This window comes from Hippocampus zosterae, chromosome 3 (assembly GCF_025434085.1).
Source record: "Hippocampus zosterae strain Florida chromosome 3, ASM2543408v3, whole genome shotgun sequence".
In the NCBI taxonomy this organism is placed as follows: Eukaryota; Metazoa; Chordata; class Actinopteri; order Syngnathiformes; family Syngnathidae; genus Hippocampus; species Hippocampus zosterae.
In genome coordinates this window covers 15,721,733-15,742,848 of record NC_067453.1, presented here as the reverse complement: position 1 = coordinate 15,742,848, position 21,116 = coordinate 15,721,733, and the positions used below count along the sequence as shown (strand labels likewise).

Below are 21,116 nucleotides of genomic sequence, written 5' to 3'. Positions count from 1 at the left end.
AATGATTTCATTTTTTTGGAAAAGTAATCATGTTTTTATCATTTTAAAGTATATATAAAAATATATAGTTTTACCTTAGTTTCATTTGGCATAGGGTTGAACCCGCACTGATTACATACAGTGTTTTTGCATTCAGTGCAGGTATTGGAGTTAGCTTGGTGAAGTTCAGTTTTACAGAGCAGACAAGTGGGACCTGGTTTGACAGCTGACTTGGTCGCTTCTACAGCCATTGGATGTTTTGGTATGTCATTATCTCCTCTAGTTGGACCTGATAGTGGTCTTGTTCCCAACTGTGTGGACTTCAATAACTTCTTCTGTGGCTCCAGATTCTGACAATTATCAGATTTAAGCTCTTTTGCTGGAGACTTTTTGGAAGAAGCTGGCGGTGTTGTCTTGGGTTGATCTTGAACAGCCGATGATATTAATGTAGATGCCGAGTTGAAGATTGATGAGCCAAGTCCAAACATTTTTCCTGACACTGCGTTTGTTGCCTTCTCTGCACCCAAACCCCAAAAAACTCCTGTTTCTTGCTGCTTAGCGTCAGTGGCATTACTTTGCTTCCACGCGGGTTGGCCGGTCTGATCTGGTGGTTTCACTGGAATAGGCTTCTCATTTTTCTGTTGTGTTTTCGCATTAGGTGCTGGGCTAACCAACTTCAGTGGTGTAGTGGAAGCTTCGGGTTTGTTTGATGGAACTAAAACTGTGGATGACTTTTGTTGTGGGGTCTCAGCAACATTTGGATTTGACTTGATTTGAGATGTAATTGGTTTGGAGATGTCTGTTGACTTGATCATTGCTGGAACTTGTTCTTGTTTTTGAGAAGCTGGTTGCTCAGATGCTACAAGTGCTCTTTTCATCTGACAGGTAAGACACAGCCATTCCTTTTTCTGAAATAAAACAAACATGAATCAACCAATTTCAAATACATACATAATTTACATAGAACAAAATTACCTTTCCAGTGGGCAGTGGGTTAAATCCGCATTTGTCACATACATTGGTCTTACACTCGGAGCAGTTACTGTAATTTGGAGGTTCCTTCGAGCCAATATTTAATTTGAGATTACATAGTGGACAGCTCTCGTGGTGTACTTTAGGTTGGGTGTGGGACACTATTGCTGCCTTGGTTGGCTGTGGTGAAACTTCATCCTGCTTGCTCTGATTTGATTCTTCATTTTTCTTGGTTTCCTGAGAAAGACTGGTGAGTCCTTTCGGTGGCACTTTCTTGGGAGAAGCTATTGGTGAACTTTTGGGAGAAATCTTGGGCACAGCTGCCATCTTTGGAAAGACCTGTACTGGAGCTGACATCTTACGAGAGCTTGGCGGTGTCGTGCGTGACTCGTCCTGAACCGCTGATGAGATCAAAGTGGATGCTGAGCTGAAAATTGAAGAGCCAAAACCAAACATCTTCCCAGTGATTGAGTCAGTTGTTTTGGAACCATCCGAAGTAGTTTTAGAGCCACTCAAGCCAGACTTGTCGGATGACTCTTTCTGGGAATCTGAATTGGATTTGTTCTGCTTTGGTCCAGAATGAGGGGTGTAGTCTAATGGCTTCCCAAAAGAACCAGACTTGATATGAGGTTCCAGGTCAGAAACTGGAGTACCCTCTTTGCTCTGATATGGTTCTTTAGCAGTTACGGATGAGATCTTCTGTGAAGGACTTGGTACAAAACCCTCATTCTTCTTATTGGGTGCTGCAGTCTGTGTTTTTGTAGGCTCATCATTTAATACATCTTTCTTAGTTGTTTCGACTTGATTCGAAACGGTTGTCTTCTGAGACGATGGAGGCCGTTTATTTACAGCGGCGGGGGACTTTATTGGAGGTTCAGATACATTCTGAGCTCTTTGCATCTGACAGTTCAAGCACAGCCATTCTTTTACCTAAAAAAAAGAAAAGGCATAGAATGAGAATTGCAAATATTTAAATGAATTGCATATTCTTGTCAAAAGATGACAAGCATCCGTCTGTATTCTATAGCCCTTGTCTTTATTAATGTCAGATGTAAATGGAGCCTATCCCAGCTGACTTCGGATAAGAGACACTTGGGACTGATTGCCAGTTTATTACAGGGTACAGCCAGACGGACCGCTGGACAATTTAGACCAGGGATGGTCAACTTAAATGATGGTTGGGGGTCCACATAGGACCCCTCACTCCCTAACCAAATGCATGCCAAAAAGGCATTTCAAATATGGACAAAATATGTGCCGAGAAATTGTAAACAAATTGTAACCCCCCACCAAAAAAAAAAAAACAAAACAAAAATAAGCCTATCCCAGGCAGTAGGCGGGGCACACCCTGAACCATTTGCCAGCCAATCACACGGCACAAAGAGATGAACAACCATTCGCGCTCACACCTAGGGACAATTTAGAGTGTTCAATTAGCCTGCCATGCATGTTTTCTGGAATGTGGTAGGAAGCCGGAATACCCGGAAAATACTCACACAGTTCCAGGGAGAACATGCAAATTCCAAATAGGAATGCCGCAGTCAGGATTGACCTCTGTACTATGAGGTTGAAGCGCTAACCACTGGACATCGGGCCGCTCTCTCTCTCTCTCTCTCTTTCTCTCTCTCTCTCTCTCTCTCTCTCCCTCTCTCTCTATCTCGCTCATCAACACAAAATAGTCTTCAAAAATTGAACAAGCATTTTCCCTGAAAAGCGGGAACACATGGGGGGAAAAAAGGTAAAAATGAAAAAAAAATATTTCGAAAAGAAATCCGCGAATAGGTGAATACCGAACTGCAAGGTCCACTGTAGTGGAGGAAACATGTTAATAATTTCCCCCAATTACGATATTAAATTGATTACCTTTGACAGATTTGGCACTGGATTGAATCCACACTGGTTACAAACTGTGCGTTTGCATTCTGTGCATTTGCTGTAGTTGGGAGGATCCTTTGAACCAGAATTAAGTTTTGCCTTACAAAGTGGGCAAGTATCTTGGCCTTCTTTAAATAATGCTTGGGAGATGGTCACCTCCTTTGAATGATCTGACAGAGGTTTAGATGGTGACAATGTAGATGGCTTGGACTCTTGTTTCTTCATCGGTTCTTTCTCCTGAGCAAGAAGTGATTTTGTCACCTTTCCGGCAGGCATTTTTGGGGACAGTGGGGGTGTTTTTTTGGGCTCCTCATGCCCTGCTGCGTTGATTAAAGTGGATGCTGAGCTGAAGATTGAGGAGCCAAAGCTAAACATTTTCCCGCCAATTGAGTCAGTGGACTTGACTGAATCAGACTGTAGTTTAGCACTACAGGACTCTTCTTGTGCCCCTGAAGACTCGTTATTCTGCTTTAGCTCAGATATAATTGTTGCTTCCGGGTGCTTCTGATGGCCTTTCTTCTGGTTTTGCGATAGATCTTTTGGATCCGAAGCTGGAGTTTTCTGGTTTGCAACGTCCGTCTTTGCAGATTCTTTCACAGGTACCTCCTTCGCTTTGGACTCAGGAGGTGTTGGGTCGTCTTTTGTTTTAGATTTATGCTGTGTTTCCTCTTTGGGGACAGTCACAGACCCAGGAGCTTTGTTTGGCGAGGCCCCTGGTTTCATCATCGGCATTCCCAGAGGCTCTGATGCTCCGAGGGCACGTTGCATCTGACAGTTGAGGCATAACCACTCTTTCACCTACACAAGAGCAGTATTTGTTAAAAACGCAAAAACACAAATACGTCAAGTCAAGTCAAGTCAACAGTATTTATAGAGAACTTTCAAACAGCCATCGCTGCATACAAAGTGCTGTACATGGAGCAATTTACCATGCACAATAAACAGTAAGACAAATCGGTAATAAAGGCGGTAGAAAGCACCAAACAGTAAAACCAAGAACAAAACTAAGTCATGCTGAGTCGAATGCCAAAGAATACAAGTTTTGAGGAGGGCTTTGAAGATGGGCAGCGAGGAGGCTTGCCGAATGTTCAGTGGGAGGTCATTCCAGATAGAGGCACCAGCAATAGAAAAGGCTCGATCCCCTCTGAGCCTCAGTTTAGTTCTTGGAACTTCTAATAATGTCTGGTCCACAGACCTGAGGCGCCAGGCAGGTGTGTAGGGGCGGATGAGCTCAGAGAGGTAAGGTGGCGCGAGATTATTCAGAGATTTGAAAACAAAGTGGAGGAGCTTGAAAATAACTCTAAAATGAATGGGGAGCCAGTGAAGGGATGCCAGAGTAGGCGTTATGTACTCCCTCTTACGAGTACCAGTCAAGAGGCGAGCAGCGGCATTCTGTACCAGCTGAAGGCGCTTAATGGAGGACTGTCTGACTCCAAAGTAAAGGGCATTGCAGTAATCGAGCCGGGATGTGACAAAGGCATGAATTGCTGTCTCAAAGTGTTCATGTGAGAGGAGAGGTTTTATTTTGGCCAGCTGTCTAAGGTGAAAGAAGCTGGATTTAACAACGGCACCAATTTGCCGATCGAGTTTGAAATCACTGTCCAGTTTAAGGCCCAAGTTTGAGACTTGTTGACTTAAGATAAGGAGACAGGGTACCCAAGTCTACAGGATGGAATGTACAAGGGCCACTGGGGCCAAACAATATCACCTCTGTCTTCTTTTCGTTGAATTTCAAGAAATTTTGCGCCGTCCAGGTTTTGATTTCTTCCAGACAGGATAGGAGTGGCCTTAATGAGAAGGCTTCTTTCTTGCTCAGTGGGACATAGATCTGGCAGTCATCTGCATACCATGTTTCCTTAAGATGGAACCCAATGGGAGCAGATACAGCGAGAACAGCAGAGGCCCCATAATCGAGCCCTGTGGAACACCACATGACAGGGGAGCAGTGCGTGACTCAGAGCAGCCAAGGCTGACACAAAAGGTTCTGTCAGCTAGACAGGACCTAAACCACTCAAGAGCACTGCCACCAATGCCCACCAAGTGCTGCAAACGAGTCAGCAGAATACTGTGATCAACTGTATCAAATGCTGCAGTTAATTCCAATAAAACTAGACACATGTGGTCTCCAGAGTCATTTGCCAGGAGGATGTCATTAGAAACGCGTAACACGGCTGACTATGTGCTATGCATTATCTTGAAACCTGACTGGAAGACCTCCAAGATGTTATGTTCATCCAAGAAAAGTTTCAACTGCATGTGCACCACTTTTTCCAGAATTTTGGAAATGAAAGGCAGTTTGGAAATGGGCCTGAAACTTGACAACACATCTGGATCAAGACCAGGTTTCTTGATCAAGGGTTGGACCACAGCATGTTTAAACTGTTGGGGAACTACCCCAGAGGAGAGGCTGCTGTTGATGATATCCAAGACCGATGCGCCAACACTCGGGAGAATGTCCTGAAAGAGTGCGTGGGAAGAGAGTCACAAGGGGAGCCAGATGGCTTCGTCTGGCGAACTACATCCTCCAAAAGCGCCAAGGACACAGTTTCAAAAGAATTTAGTACAGCTGAACATGGTGAAATAAACAAAATACATTGTCTTACCTCCTTCACATTTTGCACAGGGTTAAATCCACATTGGTTGCAGACCGTGTTTTTACACTCTGTACAGGTGTTGTAATTGGGGGGATCTTTCGAGCTAAAATTGAGTTGTGATTTACAGACAGGACAGGATGACTGAGGAGGTTTAGAAATAACAAGGGGGGCGGATACTTTCTTCAATGGTTGTGATGAAAGCTTGTCTCCTTTCAGCTGCTGGCTTTGTTCTGTTTTCTCTTCTGGTTGTGGGCTCTTCAGAGATGGGGACTCTTTAGAAGTCGGCATCTTGGGAGAAGCCAGTGTAGGTGACGGTTTTGTTTCCTCTTGCACAGCAGAGGACATCAAAGTGGAGGCAGAGCTGAATATGGAGGAACCAAATCCAAACATCTTCCCTGTCACTGACTCGGCAGGCTTAGTAGCATCAGGCTGCTTTTTAGGACTGCCGAAACCAAAGAAACCCCCTGACTCTTGCTGTGGAGCTTCAGTCGCATTTCCCTGTTTTTGTAACTGGTCAGTTTTTTTCTGCAGATCTGCCTTCACGTTGTCCTGTTGTGCTTTCTGAGGAGGAGCTGAGCTGGCCTGTTTCTGACTGCCTTGTGCTTTAACAGCTTCAGCCTTACGTGACTGTGCAGGAGTAATTTGCAGTACATGCTGTCCGGGTGTCCTTTTCGACGGGGAAGTGGGAAGTTTGGGAGATTCAATTCCTTTCGTTGCACGTTTCACTTGGCAGTTCAAACAAAGCCACTCCTTGCCCTTAAACAACACATAAGATAAAGGTTATTTTTCTTCCATGAACCCCGATTTCCACCAAGCAGTTTAGTTCAGTCCATTAGTGTTGATGTTTTCTTTTGGGTCACGGTTGGCCCTGGAGTTAATCTCAACTGACTTTGGGCAAGAGATGAGGTACACTTGTCATCTCTTGCTTGCAAGACGAACAATAATTCCCACCTTTGGGCAATTTAGAGTCCCCAGTGAACCTATCCTCCTTATTGTTATAAAGAAAAGGAAAAAGGCCATAGTACCTAGAGGAAATCCACGTGGGAAATAGGGAGCAAAGGCAAACTCCAATAGAAGATGGCCTCAAACCTCAGACCACTCCAATGGAAGGCTGACATGCTAATCTCCTATCCCGGTCAACAAGAAACATGGATTCCAGTCCTCCTTCCAACTTATTAGATGTCACTTTTGCTTTTGTCCCATAACTTTATAATTATGGGACAATTCATAATAACAGACACTAAGAAGATGATCTATTCTCTCTCAATCAGTCAATGAGCAGCAGAGTCACGACGCGTACCAAAGCATATCACACGGACACGTACCACAACAAAGGGACACTGAAAAGTTTGATATTTTGAAAAATATTTCATAATAGAAACACACCAGTATGAACGGAACATACAATAAAAACAAAAGAGAGACAACAACACGCACACGCATACACACACGCACACACATACAAGATTTCCAATTCCGAACAAAACATATTTTACTTCAGGAACATAATGGGTATGAGTGTAATTTACAAGACAATAAAAAACATTTAATTTGATTTCGAGAAATGCAATTTCGGTGAGAACAACAATCGATTACTGGGGAGGTCATGTTTTTATTTTTGTTTTGTTTTTTTACAGAGCATTTTTATAGCTCGAGTCGACTGCACATCATTGTTACGGGGTGAAGCAGCAGCCTTTGGGTGTCGTTGGCAAGCTTGTCCTTACGACCTCTACGTTGTGCATTGAATTACAGTGTCGAGTGTCAGGTCTTTTGTGGTTCGGACTGCCAGTAAGATGCCTTATCCATTTCCTTCAGTGTTTGCTCGCTTGCCTCCATAGTACAAGCCTGCGAAGTGTGGATGTGTATTTTTAGCAAGGAGCAAACATCTGATGTCTGCTTTTCAGCAGAGTTCAAGATATGTTCCAGAAGTTGAACTTGAATTAAATATTAGTCATCAATGACATGGCAGAATAATAACGATTTTGCAATTGGTGAGCCAATCCCCTTTAACCAATGTCAGGTCAAGGAGACAATTGTTAAGTTCACTGCAAACAGTCAGATTCAGTGAGACTTGACCAGCAACTGTAAATAAGACCAGATTGACTCCATTCACTTCGAAAAAAAACCCAATTTGCTCTCCATTAGTGACACAAAATCAGGGTTGGGCAAAATTTTGTTGTCAAGGGTCATTTTTGACTTTCACTGTTGATAGATGAACATGGTCAATCAAAGAAGAGGTTAATATACCGTATATATACTGTACCTGTATATATATATATATATATATATATATATATATATATATATATATATACACACACACACACAGACTGAATACACCCATTGACTGAATACACACAGTCTCTGTGTGTATTCTGGAAATTTCTTTGAGAAGGCCACTGGTGTGAATCGGCACGATATACATAAATATGACTTGACAATGTGAAAGCAATGTGGGTCGGAATGTAGGCCTTATGTGGTTATGTGGTTCTCAGGCCATACTTTGCCCACGCCATCACAAGCTTATTTGATCCGTATGGGTCAGTCTTACCTCCTTCACATTTGGCATGGGGTTAAATCCACACTGGTTGCATACAGTGCTCCTGCATTCAGTGCAGGTGCTATAGTTTGGGGGGTCCTTGGAGCCCACGTTGAGCACTATCTGACAAAGAGGACAAGATGATTGGCCTTTTTTGGGAGGGTGCCCAGGTGATTGCGGAGGGTCTGACGGAGAACATCCTCGAGGAGGAACCCTGGCCTGCTCCGGTTGTAGTTTCTTCTCCTGGACGGCAGTAGGTTTGGTCTGCACTTTGGGTGAAACCGGCGGTGTGGTTTTGGGCTCATCCTGAACCGCCGAGGTTATCAATGTTGATGCAGAGCTGAAAACGGAAGAACCGAATCCAAACATTTTGCCAGTCACCGTTTCCTCAGGATTTGCTGTTTTAGTATTGGCTGCTGCTGGACCGCTTTTCGCTAGGTGTGGTTTCTGAGAGTCTGTCCCGATGTGCTTGGGACTTGCTTGGCCTGTGGGAGCTTCACTTTTGGCTGCTGGTATATTTTGCTTCCAGTTGGTTGAACCTGATCCAGCAGGCGAAGGCATTCTAGAGGGGGATGGTATTGGCTTTTTGATCAGGGGTCCTTCAGCTCTCTTTATCTGGCAGGTGAGACAAAGCCACTCGGATGCCTGGAGACAGATACAGGTATTAGTAAAAAAAAAACGAATATATATATATATATATATATATATATATATATATATATATATATATATATATATATATATATATATATTTTCATTTTTTTTCATTCATCTTCCTAACCACTTGATCCTCACTAGGGTCGCGGGGGTTGCTGGAGCCTATCCCAGCTGTCTCAGGGCAGTAGGCGGGGGACACCCTGAATCGGTTGCCAGCCAATCGCAGGGCACACAGAGACAAACACCTAGGGACAATTTAGAGTGTTCAATCAGCCTGCCATGCATATATTTGGAATGTGGGAGGAAACCGGAGCACCCGGAGAAAACCCACGCAGGCCCGGGGAGAACATACAAACTCCACACAGGGAGGCCGGAGCTGGAATCGAACCCGGTACCTCTGCACTGTGAAGCCGACGTGCTAACCACTGGACTACCGGGCTGCCCTATATATATATACACACACACACACACACACACACCTTTTTTCCACGCTATAGGGCGCAACAGAAAAGTCTTCCATTTTCTTAAAATCTCACCGCGCGCCTTAAAATACGCCTTGTGTATGGTGATTACGGTAATGCGTCGACCCCAAGATGGCTCCATGCTGGAGACATGCTTACAATGTTATAACTTGCAGTTGGTTCAGTGAACTGTGTCACTGCTTTATTAAATACATTTTTGTTGCCGTTACGAAAAAAAGGAGAGCTGTGGTGTTGTTGTTGTTGTTTTTTTTTTTTTTAATGCACACTTTATTCATGGTTTTCAGTTTTCACAGTCTCAACAAATACAGGTACCGGTACATCTTTGTCTCTCTCCGTGCCTTCTCTTTTTCCATGCAACTCGAGAGGCGTTCATGACTGTCATAAAACGTAAATTAACTATTCTTTCAATGAAACTACGAAATTTGAAAATAATGCATCAAAAAAGAAAATCAAGCGAGGAACTCACAAAATAAATTCTGTAGTCCCACGACAGAATTTAATTTGTATATATACTGTATATATATATATATATATAAGTGTGTGTATATGTATGTATATAAAATGTATGTGCACACACACACACACACATATATACACACACACACACACACAAAATAAATTCTGTAGTGGGCCATAGAATTTCTTTTGTGATTTCCTCACTTGATTTTCTGTTTTGATGTATTATTTGCAATTTTCGTAGTTTCATTGAAGGAATAGTTAATTTACGTTTTTCTGGTCATGAACGCTTCTCGAGTAAGAAATTGGCTCAGTAAGAAATTAGTCCCGCAACGTTGCTTAAAAAAGTGAGGTCATGCTGGCCATCGGGAATTTGGGGAGAATGTGTTGATTTACAGCCACATTACAGCCGCCCACATAATCTCCACCCCATCAACGTTTTACTTAGTGTAACGTCTACCGTAGGATACACACTCCACAACGTCGATAACCCCAATGTGATAGCGTCATTTTGTGTTGAATCAAAATAAAACCGCAAACAATTGGGAAATTACATGCAACATTTTGTCCTATTTTTTGACTTGTCTTGGACCAAGCAAGTCATTTCATCATAATCAACTTATGTGTTGGCGTTTACCAGCAGTTTGAAATAATGTCCCGTTTTTGATGAATGGGTCTTTTTTTATGTTATCTGATCCATCGATTGATTATTCAACAAAATGATCGACAGATGAATGATCATAGTCAAATATAATCATTCGTTGCAGCCCTCGTATTATGTAACTACAACACACTACAGTTTGTTGTCCATCCATCCATTTTCTGATCCACTTAGCCCCACGGGGGTTGGGGGTGTGTTGGAACCTATCCCAGCTGTTTTTGGGAAGTATATGGGAGACACCCTTAACTGATTGCCAGGCGATTACAGGGCACACATAGATGGACAACCACCCTCACAATCACACCTCGATACAATTTTGAGTGTTCCATTAACCTGAGACGGATATTTTTTTTCTCTCAGTAAAGTTTGGGTAAGGTAGGGAAACACCTGTTGGACACTTTTAATTTTCTGCAAAGGTGTTGACTGTATGAAATGAGAAAATACTTACATCGGCGTCAGGAGGGCTGAAGCCACACAGGTTGCAAACTTGGGTTTTGCACTGTGTGCATGTTTTATGATTTGGTGCTTCCTTGGTGTGCATATTGAGTTTGGTCGTGTTGCAAACAGGACAAATTGAAGACCCTCGCATGAGTTCTGGTTTGGGGGCACTTTTATGTCCTTGCTGCTGGGCCACGTGGAGTGCGGCCATCTTGGACGAGGCCTGCTGCGGGTCGGCTTTGGGGGGATTCTGTTGTGGGGAGGTTTTAGGTGTTCCCTGTTGTTGTGGGGATGGTTTAAGTGATCCCAAGTGTTGCTGTGATGTTTTCTGTGGTGCCGATTCTTGCCGGGTCGGTTTAGGGGACGCCTGTTGTTGCTGAGACTGTTTAGGGGACCCCTGCGGCTGCAGGGATGGTTTAGGTGTTCCCTCTTGTTGTGAAGACAGTTTCGGTGGCCCTGATTGTTGCTGAGATGGTTTCTGTGGAATTGATTGTTGCTGAGACAGTTTCGGAGATCCCTGTTGCTGTCCAACCTTTGCTGTTCCTCGCTGGGACTCTTGCATTTTGATCCCTGCATGAGCCTGCGGTGAACCTCCAGGCTTGGATGCACCCTGTTGCTGCAAACCTTTGTGTTGACCTTCAGGCTGTTTCAGGGGCCCCGTTTGTCCATTGCCATGCAATTGCGGTGACTCCTGTTTTGCAGGAAGCTGGCTCTTCTGCACAGGAGCACCCTGGCCGGGTTTTGGGGAGATTCCTGGGTTTATATCTGGTTGCTGCGCTCCACTTTTCTGGTGTTTATCCCGATCCCCGTCATCACCAAACAGACCAAACTTGTTGACTGCAGAGGACACGGCACTAAGCGGGTTGGTCCCACTGAGAAATTTAGAGGAAAACATATTGGGATCTTCCTCGTCTTCTTCTTCTTCTCTGTAGGAGCTGGAGTCTACTGCAGTGTCTGAGTCAGAGCAGGAGCCACTGTCTGTTTCCTCTCCCGGTGCTCCGGCCGAGGCCTGAGGGGGAGCTGGAATGGGCGCTGAAGAGAGGGCATTGACGGCTCCGCTGCTGCTGCTGCTGCTGCTGCTGCTGCTGACTGGACTCTCCTCTGGCTCAGCATCTACATGAGACTTCCTGGAAAGGGAGGGGGGAGATGGAGGAGCGGGGGAGGTCACGGTTGACAGAGAACAAGATAAGATTTAAAAAATTAACATCACTTCATTCTCTCTATCCGTGCGTTTGGCTGCATGTTAATCAACTGAAAACATGAATGTTTCATCAAACGAACACATTAGATTTCTTGGGATTCCTCCCAGCAAGGGTGTCAAACTGGAGGTGCACAGGCCATATTGGGACCTTCGTGTCATAATAAAAAATTGTGGCCAGCTTGTGGCTAGTAGTTCGCCGACACCCAATTGTTGTGAGTAGAGTTTAGGTCGCCCTACCTGTCGCTGGCATGAAAGGAGGGTTAAGAATGTTACATAAAATGGCAATCTGGGGCATGTTCTTCTTCAGTGATGACAGTTTGATACCTGTAATGCAGTCTTGACTTTTTTTTTTAGCTTACTTCCATTATTTCATGTCGTTCTAATGAAGTAATTCTCAAAGGGCTTCCTCTTATGGTACATGAAAAAAAATGCTTAAATCCATGCGCCTAACCATTTTAAACATGAACTACACAAAAACAAACACATTTTAACAAATGAAAATACTTTATCAATAAATGGCAAGGAATGAAGGGAGTTACGAACTCAGTTAAGAATCAAAAAGATATGCAAGTGTTTCTGAGCAGCCAAGCTGAATAGCAATTTAAAAAACATTATTAGTCAGTCGAGGCGGTGATAATAATGTTGTGGCGCCGACGAAATTAATCCATAAAGAGCGCGACCAAGCTATTATCATGGTCTCAGTCTGCGAAAAACAGGATCTATCAGGAGAGTAATTTAAAAAACTGAAGGCGACGAGAGTGAGCTAAGTGCAGATCCAAACAGGGGAGCACCAATGATGCTATCGCTAATAGCAGCAAATGGCGTAAACCGGAGATGAAGTAGGACTTGGAGTTTGCAGTTCATTTTACTTTTTATTTTGGAAATATTGTTTTTATTTTTGAAAATATTCAGTTGTATTTAGCTTTTTAAAGAAATCTTTTTCAAAAAGCTAAATTTAATCCAAATCTAAATTGGATCACAATCTAATTTATGATATATAAGTGTGTGTGTTTGCGTGTGTGTATTATATTACAGTGGCTTATGAGAATTCAATATGCACTTTTTAGGACCAAACGCTTTTCCTCATGAGCTGCTTACTAAGTGAATAGCAAAAATCCCACCGTCAATGGACTCGCTCCGAAAAAAAAACATTGGTCAAGAGTATAGATGCCACAAGTTGGCAGCAAAGCCCAATGTACATAAAAACAAAACTCGTCAATTCATTTCCTTGACACCAAGATATACTACCTTCTGCAGAAGGCACCTGTTATCACAAACATATTGAATAAAAACTTTTCAGCAAAGAACGACAAATCTGCGGCTTAATAAAAGGTTCCTTATACTTGATAAAAAGACGTTTAAGAATCACTCTCGTTGATTCATGATCATCCCTACTGGCAGTGTCCATCTTGGAAAGAAAAAAAAACTATGACTGTGACCAATTAAGAATTTTTAATTAATGATGAACACCTTGACCACATTTACGACCACATGACTTGTGTCATTTTACTGGTCACTGCAACAAACACAGCAAGTGCACTAAAGCCAGCCGCACTACGACGCTGTCACGTCGCGTGTCCGCCAGCAGGTGGCGGGTTTTCTCCCCCGCCATCCGCGCACCTGTCCGTAATTTCGGGCTGATTACCCTCTTTTATTAAGAGACTCCGACAGTCATCTCGCTGCCGGAGAATTCCACGCCGTGCCATTGCTTTCTCGTGCTAATTCCTCGATTATAGATTACTCGTTGCCTTCTTGCCTTGCGGCCTTTACTCTTGCCATTCGCGACAAGTCACTAAATTGTATTCTCTTATATTGCCTATTCAGTAGTTCCTCGCACGTTGTTTTTTTTGGCGAGCGTTTTCGGTTGTTTCCTTATTTTCTCCCCTGGTCCTTATTTGACCAGCGTTTTGTGTTACCGTTTTTTCCCTGTCGGGCTCTTTCTGTTTTTGTCATTAAAGACACTCTTTGTTTTGACAAGGTTCTTTCGTTGTCTGTTTTCCGGGGATCCAACTCTTTATTTTCATTGTTCTGTACGAAGCGATAGTTATCGCTTCGGACAGAACGTGACAGAATTCTCCGGCCACCATGGATCCCGCAGACATCGAAAAAATTTTGTCCGCTCTTTCCCGACAAGAGCAACAGATGAGTCAGCAGGGCCAAGCCATTGGGGAACTCCGTGGCACGGTCTCCATGCTGGCTCATCGGTACAATGATTTAGAACCTCGGTTGGTCCGGGTGGAAGAGCGGAGACCATCTCCCCCCGGGGTTCGTTCTATCATTCCCGAAGCGCCCCCCTCATATCCCATTATGACGAGGGAGCCATCGCTTCCACACCCCCCTCGCTACGGGGGCGAGCACGGGCAGTGTGGACACTTCCTCCACCAGTGCTCTCTCATTTTTGACCAACAGCCGTCTGCCTATGCTAATGACGCCGCCAAGGTGGCTTATGTCATGAGTCTGTTAACAGGTCCGGCAGCATCGTGGGCGATTGCGACAAGTGACGCCAAGCCGAATCTCCGTACTTCGTTCCCCGACTTCGTGGCTGCGTTCCGCCGGGTGTTCCATCATCCCGTGCGGGGCAGAGAGGCAGAGGGCCGGTTACTCGCCATCCACCAGGGAGAGCGATCGGTAGCGGACTACTCCATCGAGTTCCGGATCCTGGCCGCCCAGAGTGGATACGATGATCGGGCGCTGTGTGGCCTGTTTCGCCGTGGACTAAACCCTCAACTCAAGGACGAGCTGGCGACCCGCGACCACAGCACCAACCTGGAGGAATTAATCGACCTCTCCCTCCTCATGGACAATCGCCTGAGGGAGCGAAGCCGGGAGCGTGGGGGTGAGCGGCCCCAGTTCCGACGAACACCCACGGAGGAACAGGTGCAGCTGGGAGGCAGGGACGCTGGTACGGGGGAAAGAAAGCGTCGTTTCAGCGATCGAGCGACGACTGACGGCGTTCCACCATCTCCTCACGCCGCAACCAACCATCCGGGGCCGTCACCCCCTGCCCACCAGGAGTACTGTGAGTCACGACCGCGCGCGCCTCCCTTCGAGTCTAGGCGAGTCGACTCGCGGCCCGGTCACCCCAACAGACTCGAACTCGAGGGGGAGATATTAGGGGGGTCCCGGTCGTGGCGGGTTCGGGCTCTGGTAGACTCGGGGGCAGATGACTGCATAATGGACACCGATCTCGCATCCGAGCTGGGTTGTTCCGTGGAGAAGCTGATAGATAGGAAGCGGGTTTGTGATCTTGATGGGCGTCTCCTGGCGGTAGTTACGCATAGGACGGAGCCGTTGAAACTTCTACTGTCCGGCAACCATGTCGAACATCGTCGTTTTTACTTAATGCGGTCTCGCAACGCCCCGATCGTTCTCGGGTTACCCTGGCTCAAGACACACAATCCCGTGATTTCCTGGGCGCGCCCAGCGATAGACAGCTGGAGCCAGTACTGTTACCAGCACTGTCTGCAATCGGCCGTCGGGAAGCATGAACGTGTCACACCCCCCGAGGAGATCTGCCTTGACGGAGTGCCGGATTGCTATCGGGATCTAAAGGAGGTGTTCAGCGAGGATCGTGCCCACTCTTTGCCTCCACACCGCCCCTACGATTGTGCTATAGACCTGCAGGCGGGCGCTCCGTTGCCGACCTCGCGGCTGTATCAGGTGTCCCAACCCGAGCGCGAGGCATTGACGGAGTACATCAACAGCTCGCTCGCCGCAGGTCTTATTAGACCATCGCGTTCACCGTTAGGGGCGGGTTTTTTCTTCGTAGGGAAGAAAGACAAGACCCTGCGACCCTGCGTAGATTATCGGGGATTAAACGAGATAACTATTAAGAATAGATACCCGCTACCCTTGCTGGACTCCGCCTTCGCCCCATTACAGTCAGCCACCATTTTCTCCAAATTAGACTTGCGCAGCGCTTACCACTTGGTTCGCATCCGGGAGGGTGACGAGTGGAAGACGGCTTTTAAGACCCCTCTGGGTCATTTTGAATACTTGGTTATGCCTTTTGGGCTCACCAACGCCCCTGCCGTTTTCCAAAACCTAATCAATGATGTGCTAAGGGACATGATTAACATCTTTTGTTTCGTTTACCTTGACGATATTTTAATTTTTTCCCGGTCATTACACGAGCACCAGCAACACGTTAGGCTGGTGCTACAACGTCTACTGGAGAACCGGCTCTTCGTCAAGGCAGAAAAGTGTGAATTCCATGTCCCCGTCATCTCCTTCCTAGGGTTCATTATTGAACAGGGCAGGTTAAGGGCGGACCCCATTAAGACGCGTGCCGTCACTAACTGGCCGGTTCCAACCAATCGCAAGGAACTGCAGCGCTTTCTGGGGTTCGCCAACTTCTACCGACGCTTCATCCGCGGTTATAGTCAGAAGGCGCTCCCCTTAACCCGCCTTACGTCCATTAAAACCCCATTTAAGTGGGATCCGACCGCGGATGCGGCGTTCGCAAACCTGAAGGCGGCGTTCACCAGTCCCCCCGTACTACAGCACCCTGATCCTGATCTCCCCTTTATCGTGGAGGTGGACGCCTCGGATTCGGGGGTGGGGGCTGTGCTGTCCCAGCGCTCTCCGGTCGACCAGAAGTTGCACCCCTGCGCCTTCTTCTCCCGTCGACTCAGTGCCGCCGAGTCCAATTACGACGTGGGCAACCGTGAACTGTTGGCAGTTGTGACCGCCTTGCAGGAGTGGCGGCACTGGCTCGAGGGGGCAAAGGAGCCCTTTACGGTCTACACAGATCATAAGAACCTCGCCTACCTCCGCTCCGCCAAAAGACTGAACGCCCGTCAGGCCCGGTGGGCCCTCTTCCTCACCAGGTTCGACTTCATCCTCACGTACTCTCCCGGGTCTAAGAACACCAAGCCCGACGCCCTCTCCCGTCTCCACGAGCCTGCGGGGAGGGATCGATCCCCGGAGACCATCCTCCCGACCCGGTGCGTCGTGGGGGCCGTCCAGTGGGAGATTGAGCAGCGGATCCAGGCAGCCCTGGAGGGGGTTCAGGTGCCGACGGAGTGCCCAGCAGGGAGGCTATTCGTACCTCCCTCCTTACGATCGGAAGTTCTGCAGTGGGGACATGGGTCCAAGGTGGCGTGTCATCCCGGGGTGAACCGGACTGTGCAACTCGTCGCCCAGCGTTTCTGGTGGCCGGAGCTCCGCAACGACGTGACGGAGTTCATCAAGGCCTGCACCTCCTGCGCCTGCGGCAAGTCGTCCCATCAGCCGCCGGCGGGACTGCTCCAGCCGTTGCCCATTCCTCCTCGCCCGTGGTCCCACATCGCCCTGGACTTCGTCACGGGTCTCCCGCCTTCCCGGGGTCGAACTGTCGTACTCACGATCGTGGACCGCTTCTCCAAGGCGGCTCATTTTGTTCCTTTGTCCAGGTTGCCGTCGGCGCTGGAGACCGCCGACCTCCTTGTCGAACACGTCTTCCGTCTCCATGGCATTCCACTGGACATTGTCTCGGACCGGGGGCCCCAGTTCGTATCCCGCGTCTGGAAGCAGTTCTGCCGGTCCCTCGGGGCCACGGCCAGTCTGACCTCGGGGTACCACCCCCAGTCCAATGGACAAGCCGAGCGTGCCAACCAGGATCTGGGGGCGGCCCTCCGCTGTGTGTGCCTTCACCGTCCCTCATCCTGGGTCGACCACTTACCCTGGGTGGAGTACGCGCACAACACCCTCGTCTCTTCTGCCACCGGTAGGTCCCCCTTCATGGCCGCCTACGGGTACCAGCCGCCGCTGTTCCCGTCCCAGGAGGGGCAGGTGGAGGTCCCCTCTGTGCAGCACCACCTCAAGCGGGCCCATCGCGTGTGGAAGGAGGCCCGGGCTGCGTTGTCCCGCACGGCGGCCAGGAACCAGCGGATCGCGGATCGTCGCCGGCGCCCGGCTCCTTCATACGTGGTAGGACAGAAGGTGTGGTTGGCGACGAGGGATCTTCGGCTGGCCGGCACGTCTGCGAAACTGGGACCCCGATTTACTGGACCGTTCGAGGTCGAGGCCGTCATCAGTCCAGCTGCAGTCAGGCTCCGGCTGCCGCCCACCATGAAGGTTCACCCCGTCTTCCACGTCTCCCTTCTCAAACCCGTGTCTTCCAGTGACTTGGCTCCTCCTCCCACGCCGCCGCCACCTCCGCGGGTCGTCGACGGTGACCCGGTGTACACGGTTCGTGCCATCCTGGACTCTCGGCGCAGGGGAAAGGGGTTCCAGTATCTGGTCGACTGGGAGGGCTACGGGCCTGAGGAGCGGCAGTGGGTGCCTCGCTCCTGGATCCTTGATCCGTCCCTTTTGCGCGACTTCCACGCTGCACATCCGTCCAAGCCGGGTAGTCCGCCGGGAGGCGTCCATTGAGGGGGGGGTACTGTCACGTCGCGTGTCCGCCAGCAGGTGGCGGGTTTTCTCCCCCGCCATCCGCGCACCTGTCCGTAATTTCGGGCTGATTACCCTCTTTTATTAAGAGACTCCGACAGTCATCTCGCTGCCGGAGAATTCCACGCCGTGCCATTGCTTTCTCGTGCTAATTCCTCGATTATAGATTACTCGTTGCCTTCTTGCCTTGCGGCCTTTACTCTTGCCATTCGCGACAAGTCACTAAATTGTATTCTCTTATATTGCCTATTCAGTAGTTCCTCGCACGTTGTTTTTTTTGGCGAGCGTTTTCGGTTGTTTCCTTATTTTCTCCCCTGGTCCTTATTTGACCAGCGTTTTGTGTTACCGTTTTTTCCCTGTCGGGCTCTTTCTGTTTTTGTCATTAAAGACACTCTTTGTTTTGACAAGGTTCTTTCGTTGTCTGTTTTCCGGGGATCCAACTCTTTATTTTCATTGTTCTGTACGAAGCGATAGTTATCGCTTCGGACAGAACGTGACAGACGCCATCCTGAATTCCACTTTGTCACATGCCGATTATTTCTCAGTGTCCACTCATGCTGTTACATAACACGTGATTAATTCTACGCTTTCTCTCTCTCTCTCTCTCTCTCTCTCTCTCTCTCTCTCACACGCACACACACTCCATGAATGTCTGTTTCGAGCATTTGCAAACCACTCTGATCCATTGGAGATCTCGCCAAGCTTGCGCGTGGAGCGGGTCTGAACCGCTCGGGTTCACACCCCATTCCCATTACAATCCTGACAGAGCCAATGGAACGCGTGAGAATGCGTACATGGGCACCACCATACATTTGAAATGACCATTCGAGGTGTGCACATTTCTGAATGGAACATCTCGCGTGAGCTCTGTCTACGTATTCATGATGAGAACATCAAATTGCATTGCAGCACTGGTACAGTCCACCTCCCTCCCGCCCCAACACACGACAGGTTGCAGCCAATCCACATCGTAATCAAATCACCTCACTAAAACCCACGACAACATGTTAAACGCTTGTGGGTGATAGTGAAGCGTGACGGATGGAGAACGGAGTCATCCTCCACATTTCTGTGCGCATGCCCTTGACTGGAAGCTCCACTCTACACTCATTTCGATTGTTTGTCGCGAAATCAGAAGCAATCAAACGAACGGAGGAGCAGGGAAGACCCGTCATCCCGTGTGGTGTTGAAAAAAAAAAAAAGAACCGCGCATCTCCTTCCATCCCGCAGCATCCTTCACCCCGCGCGGCCACAATGTCAAATGCAGGTCGCTCCCGTTCTGCGGACATAACCAGACAATACCTTCAGTGAGATCGGATCCCTGCGGCCATCCTGCTCCCAGACGTGCTCTCCGTGTGCGTGGCTGTAGAGAGGCGGGGGGCACAGGGACAGCGGTGGAAGGAGGGAGCGATGATCAGAAACATCCTCGGGAAGAGAGGAGGGGGAAATGCCTCCCGCTGCAGTGCGCATGCGTCGCATCTGACAGGTGATCGCTCTGCACGGGCAGAGAAATTAAAGGGGACGCGCGGGGTTTCGGGGTCCATGTGACTCACGTGATGCACGAAAAGCCTGTTGAAATGTACCTGTCGCAATGTGACTACAGTATTTTCAAACATAACACACGCGATCAACACGTCTAGAAATCGGGATGAAGGGTGTCATCTTCCAACAGGATTTTAATAAAGATAGTATTAGTAAAAGTGCCTTTAAGCTTACAGGGTATTATTTTGACGTACGCCGTCGCATTCATTGGCCAAATTAATTGGGTACTCTCTGCACAAAAACAAAAACAAACAAACAACCTCCTCCTCCCCAATTTTATCGTGTTATTGAAAGCAAACCTCCCTTGATGAAACTATGAGACTTTGCCATGCGGGAGTCAAATTATTATAGACACAAGATTATACTTTTAATATTCATTCATTCATTCATTTTCCGATCCGTTTCGTCCTCACAAGAGTCGTGGGGGTGCTCGAGCCTATCCCAGCTGACTTCGGGCAGTAGGCGGGGGACACCCTGAATCGGTTGCCAGCCAATTGCAGGGCACACACAAGAGTACAAGAGTGCCAGACAGTAAACATCCAGAGGCACACAGTACCTTTGTACGGTACTGCTCTCCCTTTAGTCGCCTTCAAACTGGCTGTTTTAGATGTAATGTGCACAGATAACCTGCTCAATGTCATTGCAATGTTGTGAAAAATAAACCAACAAAATTAGTGTCAAGAAAGAAGAGAAAATATGTGATTTCACTGAAAGTGTCAACTTGTGTTTTTGTCACAAGTTTCCAGATGCCTTAGTCAGACTTCTAGAGCATGTTTTTTTTTTTTTGTCAAAAATAACAGAGACTATTTTACAAAGCCACTGATGTTTAATTCAATTGTGCGGTGAGTCAGCAGCACTCTTAGTTGTACAGTATTTCTGTAATTAATTTCTAATTTTAGTTTACTAAAGTATAAAATGGTCAAGCACAGTATTTTTGAACTTTGAATATGCTCTTTTGTTTGATGCATCAGGATTTGACAAATGTGCCTGCCTCCTGTTAATATTTGCACCATACCTAGATTAATTCCTCCTCCATTGTTGGTGAAGTGTGAATGAGATGCGGGGGTGGGACTGAGAGGGAGATGTGTGTGCATGGCAATCCTGTGATATTTGCAGACATCATTTTAATTCACCTTGGACTGTGTTTGAGGTTTCCAACTCATCCTCACCACACAAGACTCAAATCAATTGCACTTGTTGTGGTGTCACGGCTTGGTTGAGAAAAAAAAGGAGGACTGTGCAACATAAAGCCTGTGAATTACAAAGTACAACCTGCACTCTTACTATCCACTTCCTCCCCACGCACTAGAGAGCAGCACTTAAATCCCTCCCTCGCAATAGCTCA

The 21,116-nt window shown here is 47.3% G+C and overlaps 1 protein-coding gene across 8 annotated transcripts in view; it reads right to left on the bottom strand.

The window, feature by feature from the left end:
* The window catches only part of pclob (piccolo presynaptic cytomatrix protein b), a 62,709-nt gene extending 42,936 nt beyond the window's left edge, over positions 1–19,773 (bottom strand). For 4 of the 8 annotated variants that reach the window (XM_052060190.1, XM_052060188.1, XM_052060189.1 and 1 more), the window contains exons 1-7: positions 19,532–19,762; positions 10,664–11,780; positions 7,972–8,604; positions 5,430–6,176; positions 2,815–3,624; positions 955–1,881; positions 75–887 (exon numbers count right to left, since the gene is read on the bottom strand). In XM_052060190.1, coding sequence (XP_051916150.1) covers positions 75–887; positions 955–1,881; positions 2,815–3,624; positions 5,430–6,176; positions 7,972–8,604; positions 10,664–11,548 — 4,815 coding nt within the window. In that variant the 5' untranslated portion in view covers positions 11,549–11,780; positions 19,532–19,762. Of the gene's footprint in view, positions 1–74; positions 888–954; positions 1,882–2,814; positions 3,625–5,429; positions 6,177–7,971; positions 8,605–10,663; positions 11,781–19,531 lie in introns of all 8 variants that reach the window. The other 4 variants (XM_052060187.1, XM_052060192.1, XM_052060194.1 and 1 more) reach the window with 3 other exon arrangements.
* Between the last annotated feature and the right edge of the window lie 1,343 nt (positions 19,774–21,116).